General features: G+C 48.7%; 1 protein-coding gene across 2 annotated transcripts in view; it reads right to left on the reverse strand.

The window, feature by feature from the left end:
- Positions 1-600: 600 nt before the first annotated feature.
- TMEM53 (transmembrane protein 53) overlaps positions 601-19,695 on the reverse strand; it is a 21,969-nt gene continuing 2,874 nt past the window's right edge. Inside the window, exons 2-3 of one of the 2 annotated variants that reach the window (XM_032247349.1) lie at positions 6,796-6,917; positions 601-2,523 (exon numbers count right to left, since the gene is read on the reverse strand). In XM_032247349.1, the coding sequence (XP_032103240.1) occupies positions 1,873-2,523; positions 6,796-6,917 (773 nt within the window). In that variant the 3' untranslated portion in view covers positions 601-1,872. The remainder of the gene's footprint in view (positions 2,524-6,795; positions 6,918-19,695) is intronic. The other variant, XM_032247350.1, reaches the window with a different exon arrangement.

The following is a 19,695-nucleotide window of genomic DNA, read 5'->3' on the forward strand; positions in this document are numbered from 1 at the left end:
ACAGCCCCACACCCAGCTTGATGAAACCCAGTATCCTGAACACAGGGATCCTGGGAATGTCCATGGCCTCTGTCAAGGGAGGCGGGTGGAGCAGCCCCAGCAGTGGCTGAGGGTCTGGGAAAGAAACAGGTTTAGAAGAGTGTGTAGGTGAGGGCAACGGAGAAATAAAGAGGAGACTCTTCATGCCCAGTTCCCATCAGGCCGACTTCTTTGATGTCTTTACTCTCCCATAGACTTGGACTCAGTAGGTCCTTGATGGCTGGTTACCACCACCGTGGGGGCCATATGTCTCTAAAAGGGGCCATTAACCCAGAGCGAGGGCATTCCGCTGAAGCCCACCCTGCTGTGGGAGCCTTGAGCTGTCTCATGGCACAGGCTGCACTGCCACCTGTTGGCCATGGCTAGGAATGCAGCCACACAGCATGGGAATCCCTGCCACCATAGTGGGGACTCACCAACGACTGATGGGCTGCAGACAGAACGTGGCTCTGGCGACAGAGGACCCATCATCCCCGAGAATATCAGGGGTCAGCTCCCATCCAGAGCTTTTCTAGCCATCTCCTTCACTACCGCCTAAGCACCTTGATTACCACGGTAAGCTCAATCAACAAATATTTATTGAATACCTACTATGTGCCAACATTGTGCAGCAGTGACTTCTGGAATGATAAATGATACTGAACTATTAGGCTGAATTCATCTCTCCTGCCTAGAGAGTTTCTAAATGGGTTTCCCTTTAAGGAGATGAGGAGTTTGCTATTTCAGTCCTAAATCCCCTTACCCTGGTCTCTAGGGCTTGGGAGTTTGGTTCCGGTCTTTAGGGCTTGGGAGTTAGCTTGTCCCACCTCCTGTTAGAATGCTGCTGCCTTCCTGCTCCCCGCTCTCTGGCAACTTTCAGCTTGCAACTTTCCCGGATCCGGCGGTTTCCAAGCAAAGTGTGGTGGAGCCGGGCAGGCCCCTAACCTCTGCATCCTTAGCTCCTCATCTGGCTTCTACCTGAGACTCCCAGGCAGTGAGGTCAGAGGAGCCTCTCTGAGTAAACTGCCAAGTGGGACCCATGTGGATGGTACTTTGCACTGTAGGGCTTTGCCCTGCTGGGGCAATGATCACAGCCCCTATCCCCCGCCTGACCCTACCCCTTATCGAGATACCTTCCCTCTGGCATTTCCCCACAAAGCTCACCTTCCTTTCAAGGAATCAAAACTCAATTCTGGCAACAGGTACAAAGTTTCAGTTATACAGGATGATGAAATTCTGAATTATGCAAGATACAAGATTATTCAGTTCTAGAGGTCTGCTATGTATATCATCCCTTAAATTTTAAGTATTGTACACACTTGAAATTTTGTTAAGAGAAGAGATCTTGGCCAGGCATGGTCACTCATGCCTGTAGTCCTAGCACTTTGGGAGGCTGAAGTGAGAGGATCACTTGGGCCTAGGAGGTTGAGGCTGCAGTGAGCCGTGACTGCACCATTGCACCCCAGCCAGGATGACAGAGTGAGACCCTGTCTCAAAAAAATAAATTTAAAAATGAAGAAAAAGAGAGTAGGTCTCCCGCTGCCCTTTGTCAACCTTTACAGCCTGCATGCCACAGGAATCAGCAGCCTGACTGGCACTTGTCCAAACACAACTCACTGTAAGACTCCCCCAGACACATGCCCCGGCATTCCTGCACCTTAGGATTCTGTGGTAAGCAGACCACCAGCAGACAGAGGTCCCCAGGAGACAGGCCTATGGGAATTTTCTACTTAGGAGACCACAGAGTCCCAAACGGCCACAGAGAGTTGAACCAGAAGAGGGCCCCACAGATGCAGGTGGTGGGGAGGTATCAGGCATTTATTTCTGGAGCAGAGGTGAGGTCGAGCAATGACCTCAGCAGTGGACACAGTTGCGCATGAAGTCGACACAGAGGCTCGTGTAGTAAGTAGGGTAGTCACGGAGGTGGCTGACATGTGCAGATGACACAAAGTCCACAGAGCGCACGAGGACCCGGCGTGCCAGGCGTGCCTCCACCATGCGTTCTACGTCTCTGGACTGGACTACTTCATCAGCCCTCGAGTAGAGGTAGAGCTCGGGCCAGCAAGAGCCCGCGTCCTGCAGCCTGTCATAGAAGTGGGTGTGGAAGAGGGCTGTGATGGGAGCAAGCAGGAAGTGGAATAGGACAACCACCAGGGCAAAGGCCACCAGCAGCAACAGGCGCAGTATGGCGGGCCAGTGCTCCAGGATGGCTGCCAGGGCCCGCAGAGCCCCTAGCAGGTTGCTGTCACCAGGAGCGCTGTCAAAGATGGTGCCCACCACCCGCAGGTGGCGGAAGCGATGGGTCTGCAGGAGCTCCAGCACGTAGCGGTATAGCATGACACCAGCGTTGCTGAAGACATGGAAGAGCAGAGGCTCCTTCTCAATCTCATAATCAAAGAGCAGCTCGAGCAGCTTCTGGGCCAAAACACGAAGTGAAGGGATGCCCAGCGACTCGGAGAAGAAAACCATGTGCCACGGGGCTATGTATCGGATTACGATGCAGCCCTGGGGAGAGAGGCCCAGTCAGTCCTCACAGATGAGGTCAGGGTAATGGGTTCAAGCTAAGGTCAGAGGGGCCCAGCAACCCCAGCCTGGAGGACACAGGCCATGGGCCCCACAAAGTCAGCAATGATGTAGGTCCTGCTTCAGCCTGAGCCCACCAGCTCGCCACCCGCAGACACCAGTGCCTTCTGGGAGGAGAAAGTAGACTCAGGGCCCATTTTTGAACTAATTGCTTCATGCTAGCCAAGCCCTCTTGGCCTGGGGTGGTATTTGAGGCCCAGAGCCTAAGCATGTTCTGGAGACATCTGGGCTGACCTAAGTCTCTTTACTCTGGTTCCCTCCTTTCTGTGCCTGCCTTTCCACCCTAGACCTTGCACATTTGGGGCAGGGCCTCACTGCTTGGCTATCCCCTTCCCCAGCACCTCAGCTCTGCACTGTCCCTACCTCCCAGACACAAGTATTACCCCCATAAGACCAGTACCGGAGACCTGGCCTGCAGGCCCCAGCCCTGACCACCAGAGGCCACTTCTGAGCCAGGCACACATCACTCCCATCACTGGTCACTGTCGCGTTTCCTCCCTGCCAGGCCCCTAAAAATAAAGGCCATTCTCTCTGGATTCAGAGACCTGACACCCAAATGTCTCTGGTTCCCAGGCCTGGGACCACTCCTCATACTTGCCCTGAAATTCCAAATATAGTAAACACTTGTTCCTTGAATTCTAAAATCTGGGCCCAAACTCCCTTAGGCTTCTGTGCTCCTCATGGCTGGGCCAAGAGTGCCACAATCTCCACACAGGTCCCCTTCTAGGTCAGTCAGAAGAGCCACCGTGCCTGGCTCTTAATCCCCTCTCACCCTCCTGTTCCAGAGGCAAAGGGCCCTTTGTTGGGGCAGTGTGACTTGGGAGAGTGCTGGGGTCAGACATGTCTGAGTTCAACTCCTGACACCACTACATATCAACAGTAAGAACAAGGAGCAGTTTACTTCTCTCTGAGTCTGGATCCCCATCTATAAGGTTATGGTGAAATTGGGATAGCACCCATCTCATAAGGTTATGGGTAAAATTAGATGGAAAAAAATGTATCTTAAGTGACTAAAGCAACACCTGGCACAAAGTAAACTCTCAACCAATAGCAGCAGTAATTAGTGACGTAGTAGTAACAAGGAGAAAATGGTTTGGACACAGTAGTTTAATGAGCCATGGCCAAACAGGGATGGTCAGCAGAGGTACCTTGCCATCAGCCCCCTGACTTCCTAGCCCTGGACTGCCTAAGTGTTCCTCCCAAGACTATGAAAAGGGGGCTGCTTAAGACCACCCACATTCCCCCAGATGCTCAAATCCAACAGAGGCCTTTCACTCCCCATTGTTTCTCCCTGGGAGCATTTGGAATCACACACTCCTAGAAATACTACCTTGCAGCCCAGTCTCTTCAATAAGTCGTTAACAAGAAAAAAGGGGATGTTCTACAGCCTGGACAACAGTGAGACCCCCATCTCTAAAAAAGAAAAAAAAAAAAGACCGGGTGCTGTGGTTCATGCCTGTATTCCCAGCGCTTTGGGAGGCTGAGGCGGGCAGATCACCTGAAGTTGGGAGTTCAAGATCAGCCTGACCAACATGGAGAAATCCCATCTCTACTAAAAATACAAAATTAGCAGGGTATGGTGGCACATGCCTATAATTCCAGCTACTTGGGAGACTGAGGCAGGGGAATCGCTTGAACCCAGGAGGTTGTGGTGAGCCAAGATCACACCACTGCACTCCAGCCCGAGCAACGAGAGAAACTCCGCCTCAAAAAAAGAAAAAAGAAATGGTGGGGCACAGTGGCTCACGCCTGTAATCCCAACACTTTGGGAGGCCAAGGTGGGCAGATCACAAGGTCAGGAGTTCGAGACCAGCCTGACCAATATGGAGAAATCCCATCTCTACTAAAAATACAAAATTAGCTGGACATGGTGGAGCATGCCTGTAATCCCAGTTGCTTGGAAGGCTGAGGCATGAGAACTGCTTGAACCGGGGAGGTGGTGGTGGGAGTGAGCCAAGCTCATGCCACTGCACTCCAGCCTGGGCGACAAAGCAAAACTCCATCTCAAAAAGAAAAAAATTAGCTTGGCATGGTGGGACATGCCTACAGTCCCAGATAACTCGGGAGGCTGGAGGCAGGAAGATTGCTTGGGCCTAAGAGTTGAGGCTGCAGTGAGCTATGATTGCACCACTGTACTCCAGCCTGGGTGACAAGGCAAGAGCCTGAATCTAAAAGCAGGTGGGGATGGGAACAGTTCTAGATTTAAAAGAGCCTTTGGAGTACAGTGGTGCAATCATAGCCTTAAGGAACAAAATAGATGCAATGTATGATCTGAGATTGGATCCTGGTTTGGGCACATCCACTGTAAAGGATGCTTTGGGGACAATTATGGAATCTGAATCTGGACTGGAAACTAAATGAGATGAACCTCCCTATCCCTGTGCCCATGCCCAATCTCTCATTAAACTACAATTCTACCTCCTGACAAGCTCCTCCATCCATCACCTTCCCTCTACTACCACCGTCAGCTCCAAAGTCCCGACTACCCTTTGTCCCTGGATCATGGCAAGCCCCTCTGAACTCACTTCTGGCTTCCAGCCCCAGCCCTCCAATCCCTCCCCCACTCTACAGCAAGGGACTTTTGTTTGTTTGTTTTGAGACAGGGTCTCACTTTGTTGCTTGGGCTGGAGTGCAGTGGTGCAATCTCGGCTCAATGCAACCAACCTCCACCTCCCAGGTTCAAGCGATCCTACTACCTCAGCCTCCCTGGTAGCTGGGACTACAGGTGTGTGCCACCACGCCTGGCTAATTTTTGTATTTTTGAGAGATGGGGTTTCACCATGTTGGCCAGGCTGGTGTCGAACTCCTGACCTCAAGTGATCCACCCACCTCAGCTTTCCAAAGTGCTGGGATTACAGGCGTGAGCCACCGTGTCCGGCCAAGAGGGACTTTCTGACTCACAAAATAACATCACATCCCTGCTTAAATCTCCTGAGGGCTGACCCCCTCCAAGCCCCACCTCTCACCAGGTGCCTGTACCTTCATTCTTTGTCCCAGCCACACTTGACTATTCCTGGTCCCCTGCCTGGCCTCAGGGATCTCAGGCTAATGAAGAAGCCAGACAAGTCAAGTCCAGTGAGCAGAACTCAGAAGCAGCTGAAACTGGCCGCAGAGTGAGGCTGTCTGTAAAAGGCAACACCAGAGCCCCAGCCTCGGAGACTGGGGAGAGGCTTCAAGCTCAGAACTACATTTTCCCCCTAATCCCTCTCCCATTCCAGGGCCACCCACACCTCAGGCAGGCAGGAAGTGGACCTGGGTGAGTGGAGGGACGCTGAGCGGAAGGGGGCTCAGCTGGCTTTTCTTCCACGTGCCCCCTGCTCCTCAGTCCAGGGCTTCCAGCTGGCAGCTGTGGCTTTCTGCACCAGGACCCCTGCGGGGGGCTGCCTGGGGGAGAGATCTAGGCTGAGGAGGGGAGGGTGGAGTTGGAGGCCCAAGAGGTGAGAAAAGCTTCCAAAATATAACCAGGTCCTGCTAAGGCCCTCTCCTTAGCAGTTACCAGTTACCACGGCCTCCGCATCCAACTCTTGGCTGGACAAAAAGAAGCACAAATCTTTTCCGAGAGGCCCTGCTAGTGTGGGAATGTGAAAGGTGCCATGGGCAGTGGTAAGACAGAAACTCACCTGGTGGGAAAGGAGGAGGTCCTAGGAGTACAAGCTATGCCCAGACACCCAGTCCCAGCTCCTGCTGCCCACAGAGGCACCGGCCGGTTAACAGGGACAGAAGCCTGGGCCAGCTCCATAACTACGGGCCACATCAAGACTGTGCCACCCACTGTGGGATGCAGGAGGGAGGAAGGGGAAGCCATCAGGAGACTAAAGGGCCCAGACCAGGTCACAAAGCTGGCAGCAAAATGGGGATAATACCACCAAGTCCCTATGACCCCCTGCCTTCCTCACAGGCTCTTTTTTTCTTTGAGACATAGTCTCTTTCTGTTGCCCAGGCTGGAGTGCAATGGCCCAATCTTGGGTCACTGCAACCTCCATCTCCCTGGCTCAAGTGATTCTCCTGCCTCAGCCTCCCAAGTAGCTGGGATTACAGGCACATGCCACCACACCCAGCTAATTTTTGTATTTTCAGTAAAGACAGGGTTTCACCATGTTGGCCAGGCTGGTTTCAAACTCCACGGGCTCAGGCCTGCCTCAAAGGTGTTCAGCCCTCACTGCAGCCCAGGGGAGAGGGCACCAGAGTACTCACCCTTTTGTGGTAGATGGCGCTGTACTTGGCAAGGTTCTTGTCCTTGCAGCCACCCCAGCCCAAAAGAATCACCACAGGCTGCTGAGTTTCTGCCTCCTTCCCACCTGGGCTGGGGCTGTTCTCTGAAACACAGATGTGGACTGTCAACACCAGAGCTGGGGTGGGGGTGGGGGAGACTGCCCAAGCCAGAGCCAGCAGCACTCTGGCTGCTGCAGGCAGGGAACAAACGGGTGCCAGGCCCAGGCGTCCTGCCAGCGCATGTGCTCCAGCTCCCACCCCGTGCTGCTCCAGCTGCCTTTCTGCAGGCCTCTCAGGAGACACCATGAGGTCACTGGACAAACCAACACAAGGGCACCTTTCTTTAGAGACTCAAAGATAGCCCAAGTGAGGAAAGTGAATACCTTCTCCATGCCCTTTCACCTTCTGATCCAGGGCTCAGCAAACTACAACCCCAGGGCCAAACTGGGCACACTGCCTATTTTTGTATGGCCTGTGAGCTAAAATAATTTCACATTTTTAAATGGTTAAAAAAAATCAAAAGAATATTTTGTGACACATGAAAATTACATGGAATTTAAATTTCAGTGTCCACAAATAAAGTTTTATTGGAACATGTCACACTCATTATTTACTTAGGGTCTATGATTCCTTTCACACTAAAAACAGCAGATTGGAGTAGTTACAAGACCAGGTGACTTGCAAAGCTTAAAATATTGACTGGCCTGGCCGGGCACGGTGGCTCATGCCTGTAATCCTAGCACTTTAGAAGGCGCGAGGTGGCTGATCACAAGGTCAGGGGTTCGAGACCAGCCTGGCCAAAATGGTGAAACCCCATCTCTACTAAAAATACAAAAATTAGTTGGGCGTGGTGGTGGGTGCCTGTAATCCCAGCTACTCGGGAGGCTGAGGCAGTAGAATCGTTTGAACCTGGGAGGCGGAGGTTGCAGTGAGCTGAGATCGCGCCACTGCATTCCAGCCTGGGCCACAGTGTGAGACTACATCTCAAAAAACAAAACAAAACAAAAAAAACCTGGCCCTTTACAGAAAGAGTTTGCCAGCCCCTGTTCTAATTCTATGAGCAGATAGAAGAAGAGGGTCTTTTTTGAGATAGAGTCTTGCTCTGTCACCCAGGCTGGAGGGCAGTGGCACAATCCTGGCTCAAGGCAGCCTCCAACTCCTGGGTTCAAGCAATTCTCCTGCCTCAGCTTCCTGAGTAGCTGGGATTATAGGCACCCACCACCACGCGCAGCTAATTTTTTTTTGAGACGGAGTTTCGCTCTTGTTACCTAGACTGGAGTGCAATGGCACGATCTCGGCTCACTGCAACCTCCGCCTCCTGGATTCAGGCAATTCTCCTGTCTCAGCCTCCTGAGTAGCTGGGATTACAGGCACGCACCACCATGCCCAGCTAATTTTTTGTATTTTTAGTAGAGACAGGGTTTCACCACGTTGACCAGAATGGTCTCGATCTCTTGACCTCGTGATCCACCCACCTCGGCCTCCCAAAGTGCTGGGATTATAGGCGTGAGCCACTGCGCCTGGCTAATTTTTTTTTTTTTAAGAGTAAAGGAGGGGTTTCACCATGTTGGCCAGGCTGGTCTTGAACTCCTGACCTCAAGTGATCTGCCCGCTTCAGACTCCCAGGAAGAAGAGGGTCTTAAAAGGATAAATGGATAGGACAGTGCAGATAGGGACATGAGACTGACTGACTCTGGCCTATACCAAGCCACCTACCCTGTCTGCAAGAGAATAATAACAGCATATATTTATTGAGGTTTAACAATACCCTAAGGCAGGTCCTCTTATACAGATGAAGAAATTTATGCAGAGTGAGGTTAAGATACTTGTCTAAGTAGAGTGTAGAGCTGGGAATCTGGCCCCTGCTCCCCACCGTAAACTACTCCAGCACTGTCTGTGCTGCCATCCCATCCACAGCTGGTGATATGTGAAGAGGCACAAGCCAGCCGCCGCCACCACCAGGGCTGCCTTTGAAGAAGCCTCCCTGCAACCTTGTCAAACAGACCTCATCTCATTTCCCCTGCAAAGTGAATACCCACCCCCTCAGGGGGACTTCTGTACAAGGACCATCTGTAGCCAGTTAATCTGCCCTCCCAAAAGGGCCGGCATGTACCCTTCCAAGGACCAAGCCACTTGGCTATGCTCAGCTGCCACCCTGAAATTTATGGATGCCGGTAGTGACCTGGCAACAGTAAATTTCAAGCCTAGCTAAGAGGATGGTAAATATAAATCACTAACCTTTGGACAAAAGGAAGACAACAATTTCCTGTGGAAATTAATGTGATTGAAAAGTTCAATGTTCCTGCTCTCTAGTAGTGGTGACTCTGGCCTTCAGAGATTAACTGCCCGCACCCGTGGAGGTCCCAGGCCTGGTTGCAACTCAGCCTGGAGCAGAAGCTGCCAAAGCCTCAGGACCCTGCTGACACCTGCCAACCCTCCCGGCCTCCACAGTGCTGGTTCAGCCTCTGGTGAGGGACACAGTCCCACAGGTCTATCTCAAGCAGCTCCAAATATTCTCACCACTTTTCCCAGCCTAGTGTCCCCATCTTCTTCCAGAAGGCTCTTTACCTGCACTAGCCTTTCTCAGTGGGGACCCGGCTCAACCTTGCTGGGTATGACTCTGCCCATGAGGCTCGGGCTACCACAGCCTCATGGAGAGTAATCCACAGCTAGCGTTTGAACCTGCTTTTGCATCTCCGAGGCCCAGCAACTGGATTTCCAAGACCCTATTCTGGGAGGCTCCCTTATCTCTGCAGCTGTCTGAGAATGGGCTCCCCTTCCCCTGCCTACAGGGTTTCCACATGTGCCTCCCCCGAGACACCAGCCAAAGGCTTTGGGATTTATTGTAAATGCAGAAAAAGCAACCAAGGGAGGTCACATTCCCTGGTGGACAGATGTCAAGGCCAGCCCCCACCAGCAGAGATGGTGCATTCCCCATTGCCAGAGTTTCAAACAGCTGCTGCTAGGCCTCCAAACTGCCCCTCCTCCTGAGGCTGGGATTTGTAACTCCGTTTTGCTGGCAACCTTGGCTTTACCAACTCAGGCAGAAATGACTCATCACCCTCCATGAAGCTGAATAAACCCTCAGAATATTAGCACCCTGGACAGACTATCTAGTCCCATAGCTGAAGCTTTCTGTAATATTCTTTATTGATTTATTTATTTTTGGAGACAGGGTCTCACTCTGTTGCCCAAGCTGGAGTACAGTGGCACAATCACAGCTCACTGCAGCTTCAACCTCCTTGGGCTCAAGCAATCCTCCCACTCTGCCTCCTGAGTAGCTGGGACCACAGGCGCATGCCCCCATAACCGATTCATTAAAAAAAAAAATTTTTTTTTTTTTTTCCAGAGGGAGTTTCACTCTTTCCCCCAGGCTGGAGTAAAGTGGCGGATCTTGGCTCACTGCAACCTCTGCCCCGTCTCCGCCCCCTGGTTCAAGGGATTCCCCTGCCTCAGCCTCCCAAGTAGCTGGCATTATGGGCACCTACCACCATGCCTGGCTAATATTTGTATTTTCAGTAGAGACAGGGTTTCACCATATTAACCAGGCTGGTCTAGAACTCCTGAGCTCAGGCAATCCGCCTGCTTCCGCCTCCCAAAATGCTAGGATTACAGGTGTGAGCCACCGCGCCCAGCCAAAAGTAATTGCTATGGCTATTGTTATTTGTTGCAGCATTAGGATCATGATTCTTCCACCCTCTTGTACAAACTCCTGCCCCTTTCTTACTTATTCCACTGGCCATATCACCCTCTGCCCCTCCTGCTGCTGACATCTCCGGGCCTCTGGCAGGTGACCTTGAGGCATTGAAAACTTTGGTCCCTGGCTTGATCTCCCACTCTATTCAAAGACTTACCAGAACCCTGTACAAGCAATCAAATACGCCTTGTTCCTAAACCATTACAAACTTCTCTCAGCAAAAAGTGCTAATACACACAGCATGACGTGTAAGGCCCTATTCTAAACATTTCACATATCAACTCATTTATTATTCACAACACACCCGTAATCCCAGCACTTTGGGAGGCCAAAGCAGGCAGATCTCACTTAAGCCTGAGAGTTCAAGACCAGGCTAGGCGACATGGCAACACCTCATCTCTACAAAAATTAGCTGGGCAAGGTGGCACATGCCTGTAGTTCCAGCTCCTCAGGATGCCGAGGCAGGAGGATAAGCCCAGGAAATCAAGGCTGCAGTGAGCCAAGATCATGCCACTGTACTCCAGCCTGGGTGACAGAGTGAGACCCTATATTTTTTTAAAAAAAATTACAATACTCGTATGAGCAAGAATTCTCTCTTTTTTTTTTTTTTTTTTTTTTGAGACAAAGTCTCATTCTGTTGCCCAGGCTGGAGTGCAGTGGCGTGATCTTGGCTCACTGCAACCTTCATCTCCTGAGTTCAAGCAATTCTCTGCCTCAGCCTCCTAAGCAGCTAGGACTACAGGTACGCGCCACCACGCCCAGATACTTTTTTGTACTTAGTAGAGACGGGGTTTCACCATCTTGGCCAGGCTGGTCTCAAACTCCTGACCTTGTGATCCACCTGCCTCAGGCTCCCAAGGTGCTACAATTACAGGCATGAGCCACTGCGCCCAGCTAAGAATTCTCATTTTACAGATGAAAACCTAAGACATATAGTAAACAACTTGCTCAAGGTTACATAAGTAACAAGCAGTGAAGCTGAAATCCAAACCCAGGTGGTCCGACTCCAAACACCAGCTTGTATCCACTACCCTAGCCAGCCCCTAGATAACAAAACCATCTCCATCACATCAGCTCCAAACCTGTATGCATGGCTGCCTCCTGTACATCAAGAGACCCAATAATGACCTCATCTACCTGCTTCTCCCAGCCAGGACTTCAATATATGCTTCCTCATTTGGTCTTGCAATCATCCTAGAAGTTAGCTACTATTACTATCTCCATTTTACAGATGAGAAAATTAAAACACAGAGAGGGGAAGTCCCTTCCCCCCAGAAACATACACCCAGGAAACAGCAGAGCCAGCGCCCACTCTCTGGACCACCAGGCTCTACTGCCTCCACTGGCGGGACCTGCATGTGCTGTTCTCCAGCCCATGATGCTGATGCTCCGTGTTCATGCTTTGCTAATGCCCAATCTACTTACAGAGTCAGCTCACTACTTACTTCCAGGGAGCGTTCCTTGATGCCCTCCCCAAGCCAACCCCTTCTCACCACCCCCACCCCAAACCTCAGACTGAGTGAGGTGCCCCTCCTCTGTAATGTCACAGCACCCGCCACCACACCACTACACTTAACACACACTGCGCTGACAGGGTTCATTAGGAACAGGTAGGAGCCTACTATAAAGTTCAAGGCAAGAGATGGTGAAGGCCTGAACCAGAGCAGTGGAGAGACAGATAGGGAGGGGTAGAAATGACAGGGAGAAAACAGAGTCACAAGAATTCTGGAACACGTATCAAAAGTCTCAAAAACATGCAATCTTTGTCGAGCGTGGTGGCGCAAGCCTGTAATCCCAGTACTTTGGGAGGCCGAGGCGGGTGGATCACCTGAGGTCAGAAGTTCAGGACCAGCCTGACCAACATGGTGAAATCCCGTCTCTACTAAATACAAAGGATTAGCTGGGCATGGTGGCAGGTGCCTGTATTCCCAGCTACTTGGGAGGCTGAGGCAGGAAAATCGCTTGAACTCAGGAGGCAGAGGTTGCAGTGGGCCAAGATCATGCCATTGCACTCCAGCCAGGGCAATAAGAGAAATTCCATCTAAAGAAAAAAAAAAGCAATATTTGACTTGGCAATTCCACTCATAAGAAAAATGTTAAATCATATAGCAATATTCAATAATACATTAAGTAGATCATAGACATAAATGCGAGAGCTGAAACTATAAAACTGTTAGAAAAGAACATAGAAGTAAATCTTTGGATTAGGCAGCAGTTCCACCAAAAGTACATGGAACAGACAAACAAAATAGATAAATTGAGACTTCAACAAAATAAAAACTTTTTACTTCAAAGGACACAATCCAAAAAAAGTGAAAAACAAAAAAAACCCACAGAATGGAGAAAATATTTGCAAATTATCTATCTAATAAGGGAGTAATATCCAGAATACAGAGAGAACTCGTAAAACTCAACAGCAAAAAGTAAACCCAACTCAAAAATGGGCCAAGGATCTAAATACATGAAGCAGGTCTTTCTCTAAAGATTTACAAATGGCCAATAAGCACATAAAAAGATGCTCAACATCGTAACCATTAGGAAAATCAAAACAAAACCACTATGAGGTATCTCTTCATACTTGAGGATGGCTATAATTAAAAAGTCAGGGCGAGCAAGGTGGCTCATGCCTGTAATCCCAGCACTTTGGGAGGTGGAAGTGGGAGGATAATTTTTTGTACTTTAGTAGAGATTGGCATTTCACCGTGTTGGTCAGGAGATCAAGACCATCCTGACCAACATGGTGAAATGCCAGTCTCTACTAAAATACAAAAAAATAGCTGGGCGTAGTGGCACGTGCCTGTAATCCCAGCTACTTGGGAGGCTGAGGCAGGAGAATTGCTTGAACCCAGGAGGCAGAGGTTGTGGTGAGCGGAGATCACAACCTTTTGTACTCCAGCCTGGGCGACGGAGCAAGACTCCGTCTCAAAAACAAAAAGTCAGACAATAAACAAGTGTTGGTTGTGGATGAAACCAGGACCCTCACACAGCGCAGGTGGAAATGCATAATGGTGCAGCCACTTTGGAAAACTATGGCAGATCCTCAAAAAAATTAAATGTAGAGTTACCACATGACCCAGCAATTTCACTCCAGGGATATCTCCAAAAGAACTAAAAATACAAGTCCACATGAAAACTTGCCCATGAATATTCATAGCAGTCATAATAACCAAAAGGTGGAAACACTCCTCCTAGCGTCTGTGAATAAACAAAATGTGATACATCCATACAATGAAATACTATTCACTCATAAAAAGGAATGAAGTACTAATACATGTGACAACATGGATGAACCTTGAAAACATCATTGTAAGTGGAAGAAGTCAGATACAAAAGGCCACATATTATATGACTTCATTTATATAAAATATCAAGAATAGGCAAATCCTTAGAGAATGAAAGATTAGTGTTTGCCAAAGGCTGGGGAGAGGAGGGAATAGGGTTTCTTTTTCAGATGATGAAAATGTTTTGGAATTAGATAGCAGTGATAGTCTTACAATTCTGTGAATATATCAAAAGCCAGTGAATTTAACCTTTTTTTTTTTTTTTTTTTTTTTTTTTTCCTGAAACAAGGTCTCACTCTTTTGCCCAGGCTGGAATGCAGTAGTGAGATTATGGCTCACTGCAGTCTCAACCTCCCAGGCTCAACCGATCCTCCCACCCCAGTCCTGAGTGGTAGGACTATAGGCACATGGCACCACACCCTGGCTAAGTTTTTATGTTTTGTAGAGACAAGGTCTCACTATGTTGCCCAGGCAGGTCTTAAACTCCTGGGCTCAAGCCATCCTCCCACCTTGGCCTCCCAAGTACTGGGATTACAGACATGAGCCACTGCGGATGGCCAGAAGTGTACATTTTTAAAGGGTAGATTTGATAGTATGTGAATTATTTCTCAATAATGTTATTATTTTTAAAAATAATAGTAGTACATTAAGTGAAAACACAAGTTGTAAAGCAGTATCACAACAGAATACCTATAGACACACACACCACACACACACATTTTTTTTTCTCTTTTTTGGACAGAGTCTCACTCTGTCACCCAGGCTGGAGTGCAATGGCATGATCTCAGCTCACTGCAACCTCTGCCTCCCGGGTTCAAGCAATTCTCCTGCCTCAGCCTCCCTAGTAGCTGCGATTACAGGTGCCCACCACCACGCCCAGCTAATTTTTGTATTTTTGGTAGAGACAGGATTTCACCATGTTGGCCATGCTGGACTCCCAACTCCTGACCTCAGGTGATCCACTTGACTCAGCCTCCCAAAGCCCAAAGTGCTGGGATTACAGGTGTGAGCCACTGCCCCCGGCCACATATTTTTTTATGCATAGAAAAAAATACATCAAGGCCAGGCATTGTGACTCACTGCTGTAATCCCAGCACTTTGCACTTTGGGAGGCCAAGGTGGGCGGATCACCTGAGGCTGGGAGTTTGGGACCAGCCTGACCAATATGGAGAAACCCTCTCTCTACTAAAAATACAAAATTAGCCAGACATGGTGGTACATGCCTGTCATCCCAGCAACTCGAAAGGCTGAGGCAGAAGAATCACTGAACCCAGGAGGCGGAGGTTCCCGTGAGTCAAGTTGGGCCATTGCACTCCAGCCTGAGCAACAAAAGCGAAACTCTGTCTCAAAAAAAAAAAAGAAAGAAAATGAAAAAACTACATCTGATATTAATAGCAATTATTTTTGGATTAGAGGCAATTTCTTTTTCATGATTTTTTCCCGATTTTCTAAAATCAGTATGTGTAACTTCTGCAATGAGAGTTAAAATATGATCTCTAACAACAGTGGAGGTGGTCCAGCAGAGTATAGAGCAGCTGAGAAGTCAAAGAGGCCAGGGGTGCCCGGAAGCCCCTCACCATGCGAAAGGATTCTTTTCAACGCTAACACATCTCGAGCACACCACAAGACAATTTAATCTCACAGGCTCTCTGTCCTCTAGAATTTCTCAACAAATAACACTGACACAGATAATGCAAGAATTACAAATACATATATTGTGTAACAGTTCAAGTCATAAAACTCAAGCATGAATTAGACTGTGTATATCCCAGGGGCATATGGGGAAGACCAAGGAAAGGGCTGACAAGGTATAAGGGTCTGTAGTATAATAGGTACTTTTTTATTTGCAAGCCAGAATGAAAACAGAAATTATGTTTTCTTTTAAAAATGCAAAGAATGCACATGTACCCCAAAACCTAAAATGCAATAAAATAAATAAATGGGAAAAAAAAATTTAAAAAAAAAAAAAAAAAAAGAAAATCTTGGCCGGGCGCGGTGGCTCAAGCCTGTAATCCCAGCACTTTGGGAGGCAGAGGCGGGTGGATCACGAGGTCAAGAGATCGAGACCATCCTGGTCAACACGGTGAAACCCCGTCTCTACTAAAACTACAAAAAATTAGCTGGGCATGGTGGCGCGTGCCTGTAATCCCAGCTACTCAGGAGGCTGAGGCAGGAGAATTGCCTGAACCCAGGAGGCGGAGGTTGCGGTGAGCCGAGATCGCGCCATTGCACTCCTGCCTGGGTAACAAGAGCGAAACTCCGTCCCAAAGAAAAAGAAAAAAAAAAAGAAAATCTTTAAGTCTACCTATGACCTGGAAGCCCCCATTTCGAGTTGTCCTGCCTTTCTAGATGGAAGTAATGTACATCTTATATATATTGACTGATGTACTCTGTCTCCCTAATAAGTATAAAAGCAAGCTGTACCGCAACCACCTTGGGCACACGTCATCAGGACCTCCTGAGGCTGTGTCACGGATGCGTCCTTAACCTTGGCAAAATAAACTTTCTAAATTGATTGAGAAAAAAAAAAATGCAAAGAATGAAAAGATTCTTAATTTTCTCTACTCCCCAGAAATACTTTCTAGTGTCTCACAATTCCTATATTTAAACCAATTTTTTTCTTCCTTTGAGACAAGGTCTCTCTCTGTTGCCCAGGCTGGAGTGCAGTGACGCAGTCATGGCTCACTGCAGCCTCGATCTCTTGGGCTCAGGTAATCCTTCTACCTCAGCCTCCCAAGTAGCTGGGACTACAGGCAAGCACTACCATGCTCAGCTAATTTTTGTATTACTTTGCAGAGACAGGGTTTGGCCATGTTGCCCAGGCTGGTCTCAAACTCTTGGGCTCAAGTGATTTGCCCCCCTCAGCCTCCCAAAGTGCTGGCACTACAGGCGTGAGCCACTGTGCCCAGCCAAATTACTTTTTTATTTACTTTTTTAAAAAACAGCAGAGTAGCATAGTGTCTAAGAGTACATACTGTACAAAATCATATCTCGGTTCAAATCTCTGCCTCTGCCACTTAGTAACTATGACACAGACCTTAATCAAGTTCTCTAAGCTTCAATTTCCTTATCTGTGAAATGGGGATAATGACACAAAGAATTAAATAAGATAACAGCTATAGAGGGCTTAGCATGGCACCTGGAAGAAGGAAAGAGTTCAATAAATTGAAATTATTATTACTTCACAAGTAATACATGCTCACTGTAGAAAAAGTGGAAAATGAATATCTAATAAAATTGGAATCATACTGTTTGTAATCTGCTTTCTTCCGTCTGGCAATATATTGCGAACATTTTTCCCTGTCAGTTTATATATTTCTACACCATTATTTTTAGTGGCTTCAGAGAGGCTATAGGATGTTTCATAATTTATGGTGATCAAATATCCCATTATTGGATATGATCCTGTTTCTAATTTTTTGCTGTTATAAAAATACTTTAATGGACACCCCATTCTTTGTGCATGTCCTTAATTGTTTCCTAGAAATGGCATCGTATTCAGGCAGCCCTTCCTAATAGCAACTGAAATCTCGGCATGTACAAGCTTTGGAGTAAGGCTCTTAAGCTGAAATCTGGAATTACTTTGGGCGAGATACTTTACCTCCCCACAAGCGTCTGTTCTTCATCTGAAAAACAGGATTAAGGGTGCTCTCTACTTCACAGGGTGGTTGTGAGGATTAATAAAATAATGAAAGGAGCTCCTGGTGGGCCTGGCATGTGAATAGAAGATGGTTAACAGTGTAAGTACCACAGACACTCAGAGAAAACAAGGCCTGCGAGGAGGCCTAGATCTCAAATCCAGGGTCTAGTACAGCACCTGGCATAGAGCAGACACTTAGAAAGGGTTCCTATCGAGAGGTGAGAGAAAAGAGATCATGGTTCCAAAAATAAACTGCTCTGTACAGGGAAAAAAAAAAAAAAAAGAAGAAGACCTTTTGGGTCCTTGAAGACAAGCAGACAAGACAAGGATCAAATCCCAAATGATCTTCGCCTGGGTCTTTGAGGTCTGTCCGTCATGACAGCTCTTCAGGTTTTCATCCCGTTCTCCACCCGTGAAAGCACTGCACACAGCTTCCTGCCAGGCCCCTGTTCCCTCCAGCCCCTCGCAGTCCCCCTCAGCACTCTTACTTCTGACTTTCTCCCATCCAAGTTCTAAGCAGGCCTGACATGGCTTAGCTTCTGAAATCAGCATGTCCAAGGTAGTACGGCTGTGGACTTGACTTCTGGACTTTCTGCTGCTCACCAGGGGAGTCTGTCAGCCCTCCCGCAGCTTCAGGTCCAGCTTGGGCTGCTCTTCTCCAGAAGCCTCCCCCACCACAGGGCCCACCATGGTGGTCCAGACCCTTCAGCACTGTTTCTCATGTACCAGTGACAACTTCCCAAGGGTTAAGATGATGTCTGTACTTCCTTGATCTCAGCCAGTGCTGAGCAAAAAATCAGGCCCACAATAAAGCCTGGGGAACAAAAAACCCTCACTTCCCCTCTCTGTGATCCCCTGAAGACCTTCTGTTCACTCTAAGAGCAAAATGTTTGTCCCAGGCCCAGGACCCAGCCCCATTAACTCTGTGAATGAATTATTTTTTATGTTTACTGAACGTAAGAGCCACATGGTACCTTTAAGAAGGCTGCTGGCCTATGATCAAGTCATAGAGGGGACCTGGGTGGGACTTGGCTGACCATTCTCTGGATGGGAGGAGGGGTGGCACAGCCTGGGCCTGGGATGCCAGAGCAGCTCTGACTTGGGTATACAGTGCTGCCAAGTGATTCCATTCAGCTCACTTGGCACCTCATCCCTCCCAGGCCCCAGTGACAGGGAGTGAAGCCATCAAAAACACTACAACAGGATAGTATAGTGCTATGGGAGCCCCAGGAGAGACCCTTCCCAAATGAAATGAAGTAAGGGGATCACTGGCCTGGAAAAAAGAGAGGGAGGCCAGATTCTGGGTCAAAGGACCAGCTTTAGCAAAGGCCTAGGCAGATGACCATTGGTGTAGGCAGCCATAGGTACTGGCTGCTGGGATTCCCAGCAGGAGGATTTTGGGCTGCCAAGCCTGACCTACAAGGCCCAGGGCTCTGAATGACCCCAGATCTGCAGCTGCCTTCCAGCTAGCTACTGTGCCAGCATCAGCTTCTCTGTCAGCTTACAGCAGTGATGGCTTCTGTGGTTTCAATTTTCAAATACAGGGGAAAAGTAATTTCAGGCCAGGCACAGTGGTTCATACCTCTAATGAGGCACTTTGGGAGGCTGCGACAGGAGGACTGCTTGAGCCCAGGAGTTTGAAACCAGTCTGGGCAACATAGTAAGACTGTCTCCATATAAGAAAATTAAAAACTAAAAAAAAAAAAAAAGTTTTTAAACACTGGGCATAGTAGCTCACACCTGTAATCCCAGCACTTTGGGAGGCCAAGGCGGATGGATCACCTGAGGTCAGGAGTTCGAGACCAGCCTAACCAATATGGTGAAACCCTGTCTCTACTGCAAATACAAAAATTAGCCAGGTGGGGTGGCATGCGCCTGTAGTACCAGCTATTCGGGAGGCTGAGGTGGGAGAATCACTTGAACCCAGGAGGTGGAGGTTGCAATGGGTTGAGATCATACCACTACACAACAGCCTGGGTGACAGAGCGAGACTCTGTCTCAAAAAAAAAAATGTTTTAAAAAAGTAATTTCAGGGCCGGGCGCGGTGGCTCAAGCCTGTAATCCCAGCACTTTGGGAGGCCGAGGCGGGTGGATCACGAGGTCAAGAGATCAAGACCATCCTGGTCAACATGGTGAAACCCCGTCTCTACTAAAAATACAAAAAATTAGCTGGGCATGGTGGCGCGTGCCTGTAATCCCAGCTACTCAGGAGGCTGAGGCAGGAGAATTGCCTGAACCCGGGAGGCGGAGGTTGCGGTGAGCCG

This window comes from Sapajus apella, unplaced genomic scaffold (assembly GCF_009761245.1).
Source record: "Sapajus apella isolate SASKATOON/1434 unplaced genomic scaffold, GSC_monkey_1.0 scaffold62, whole genome shotgun sequence".
In the NCBI taxonomy this organism is placed as follows: domain Eukaryota; kingdom Metazoa; phylum Chordata; class Mammalia; order Primates; family Cebidae; genus Sapajus; species Sapajus apella.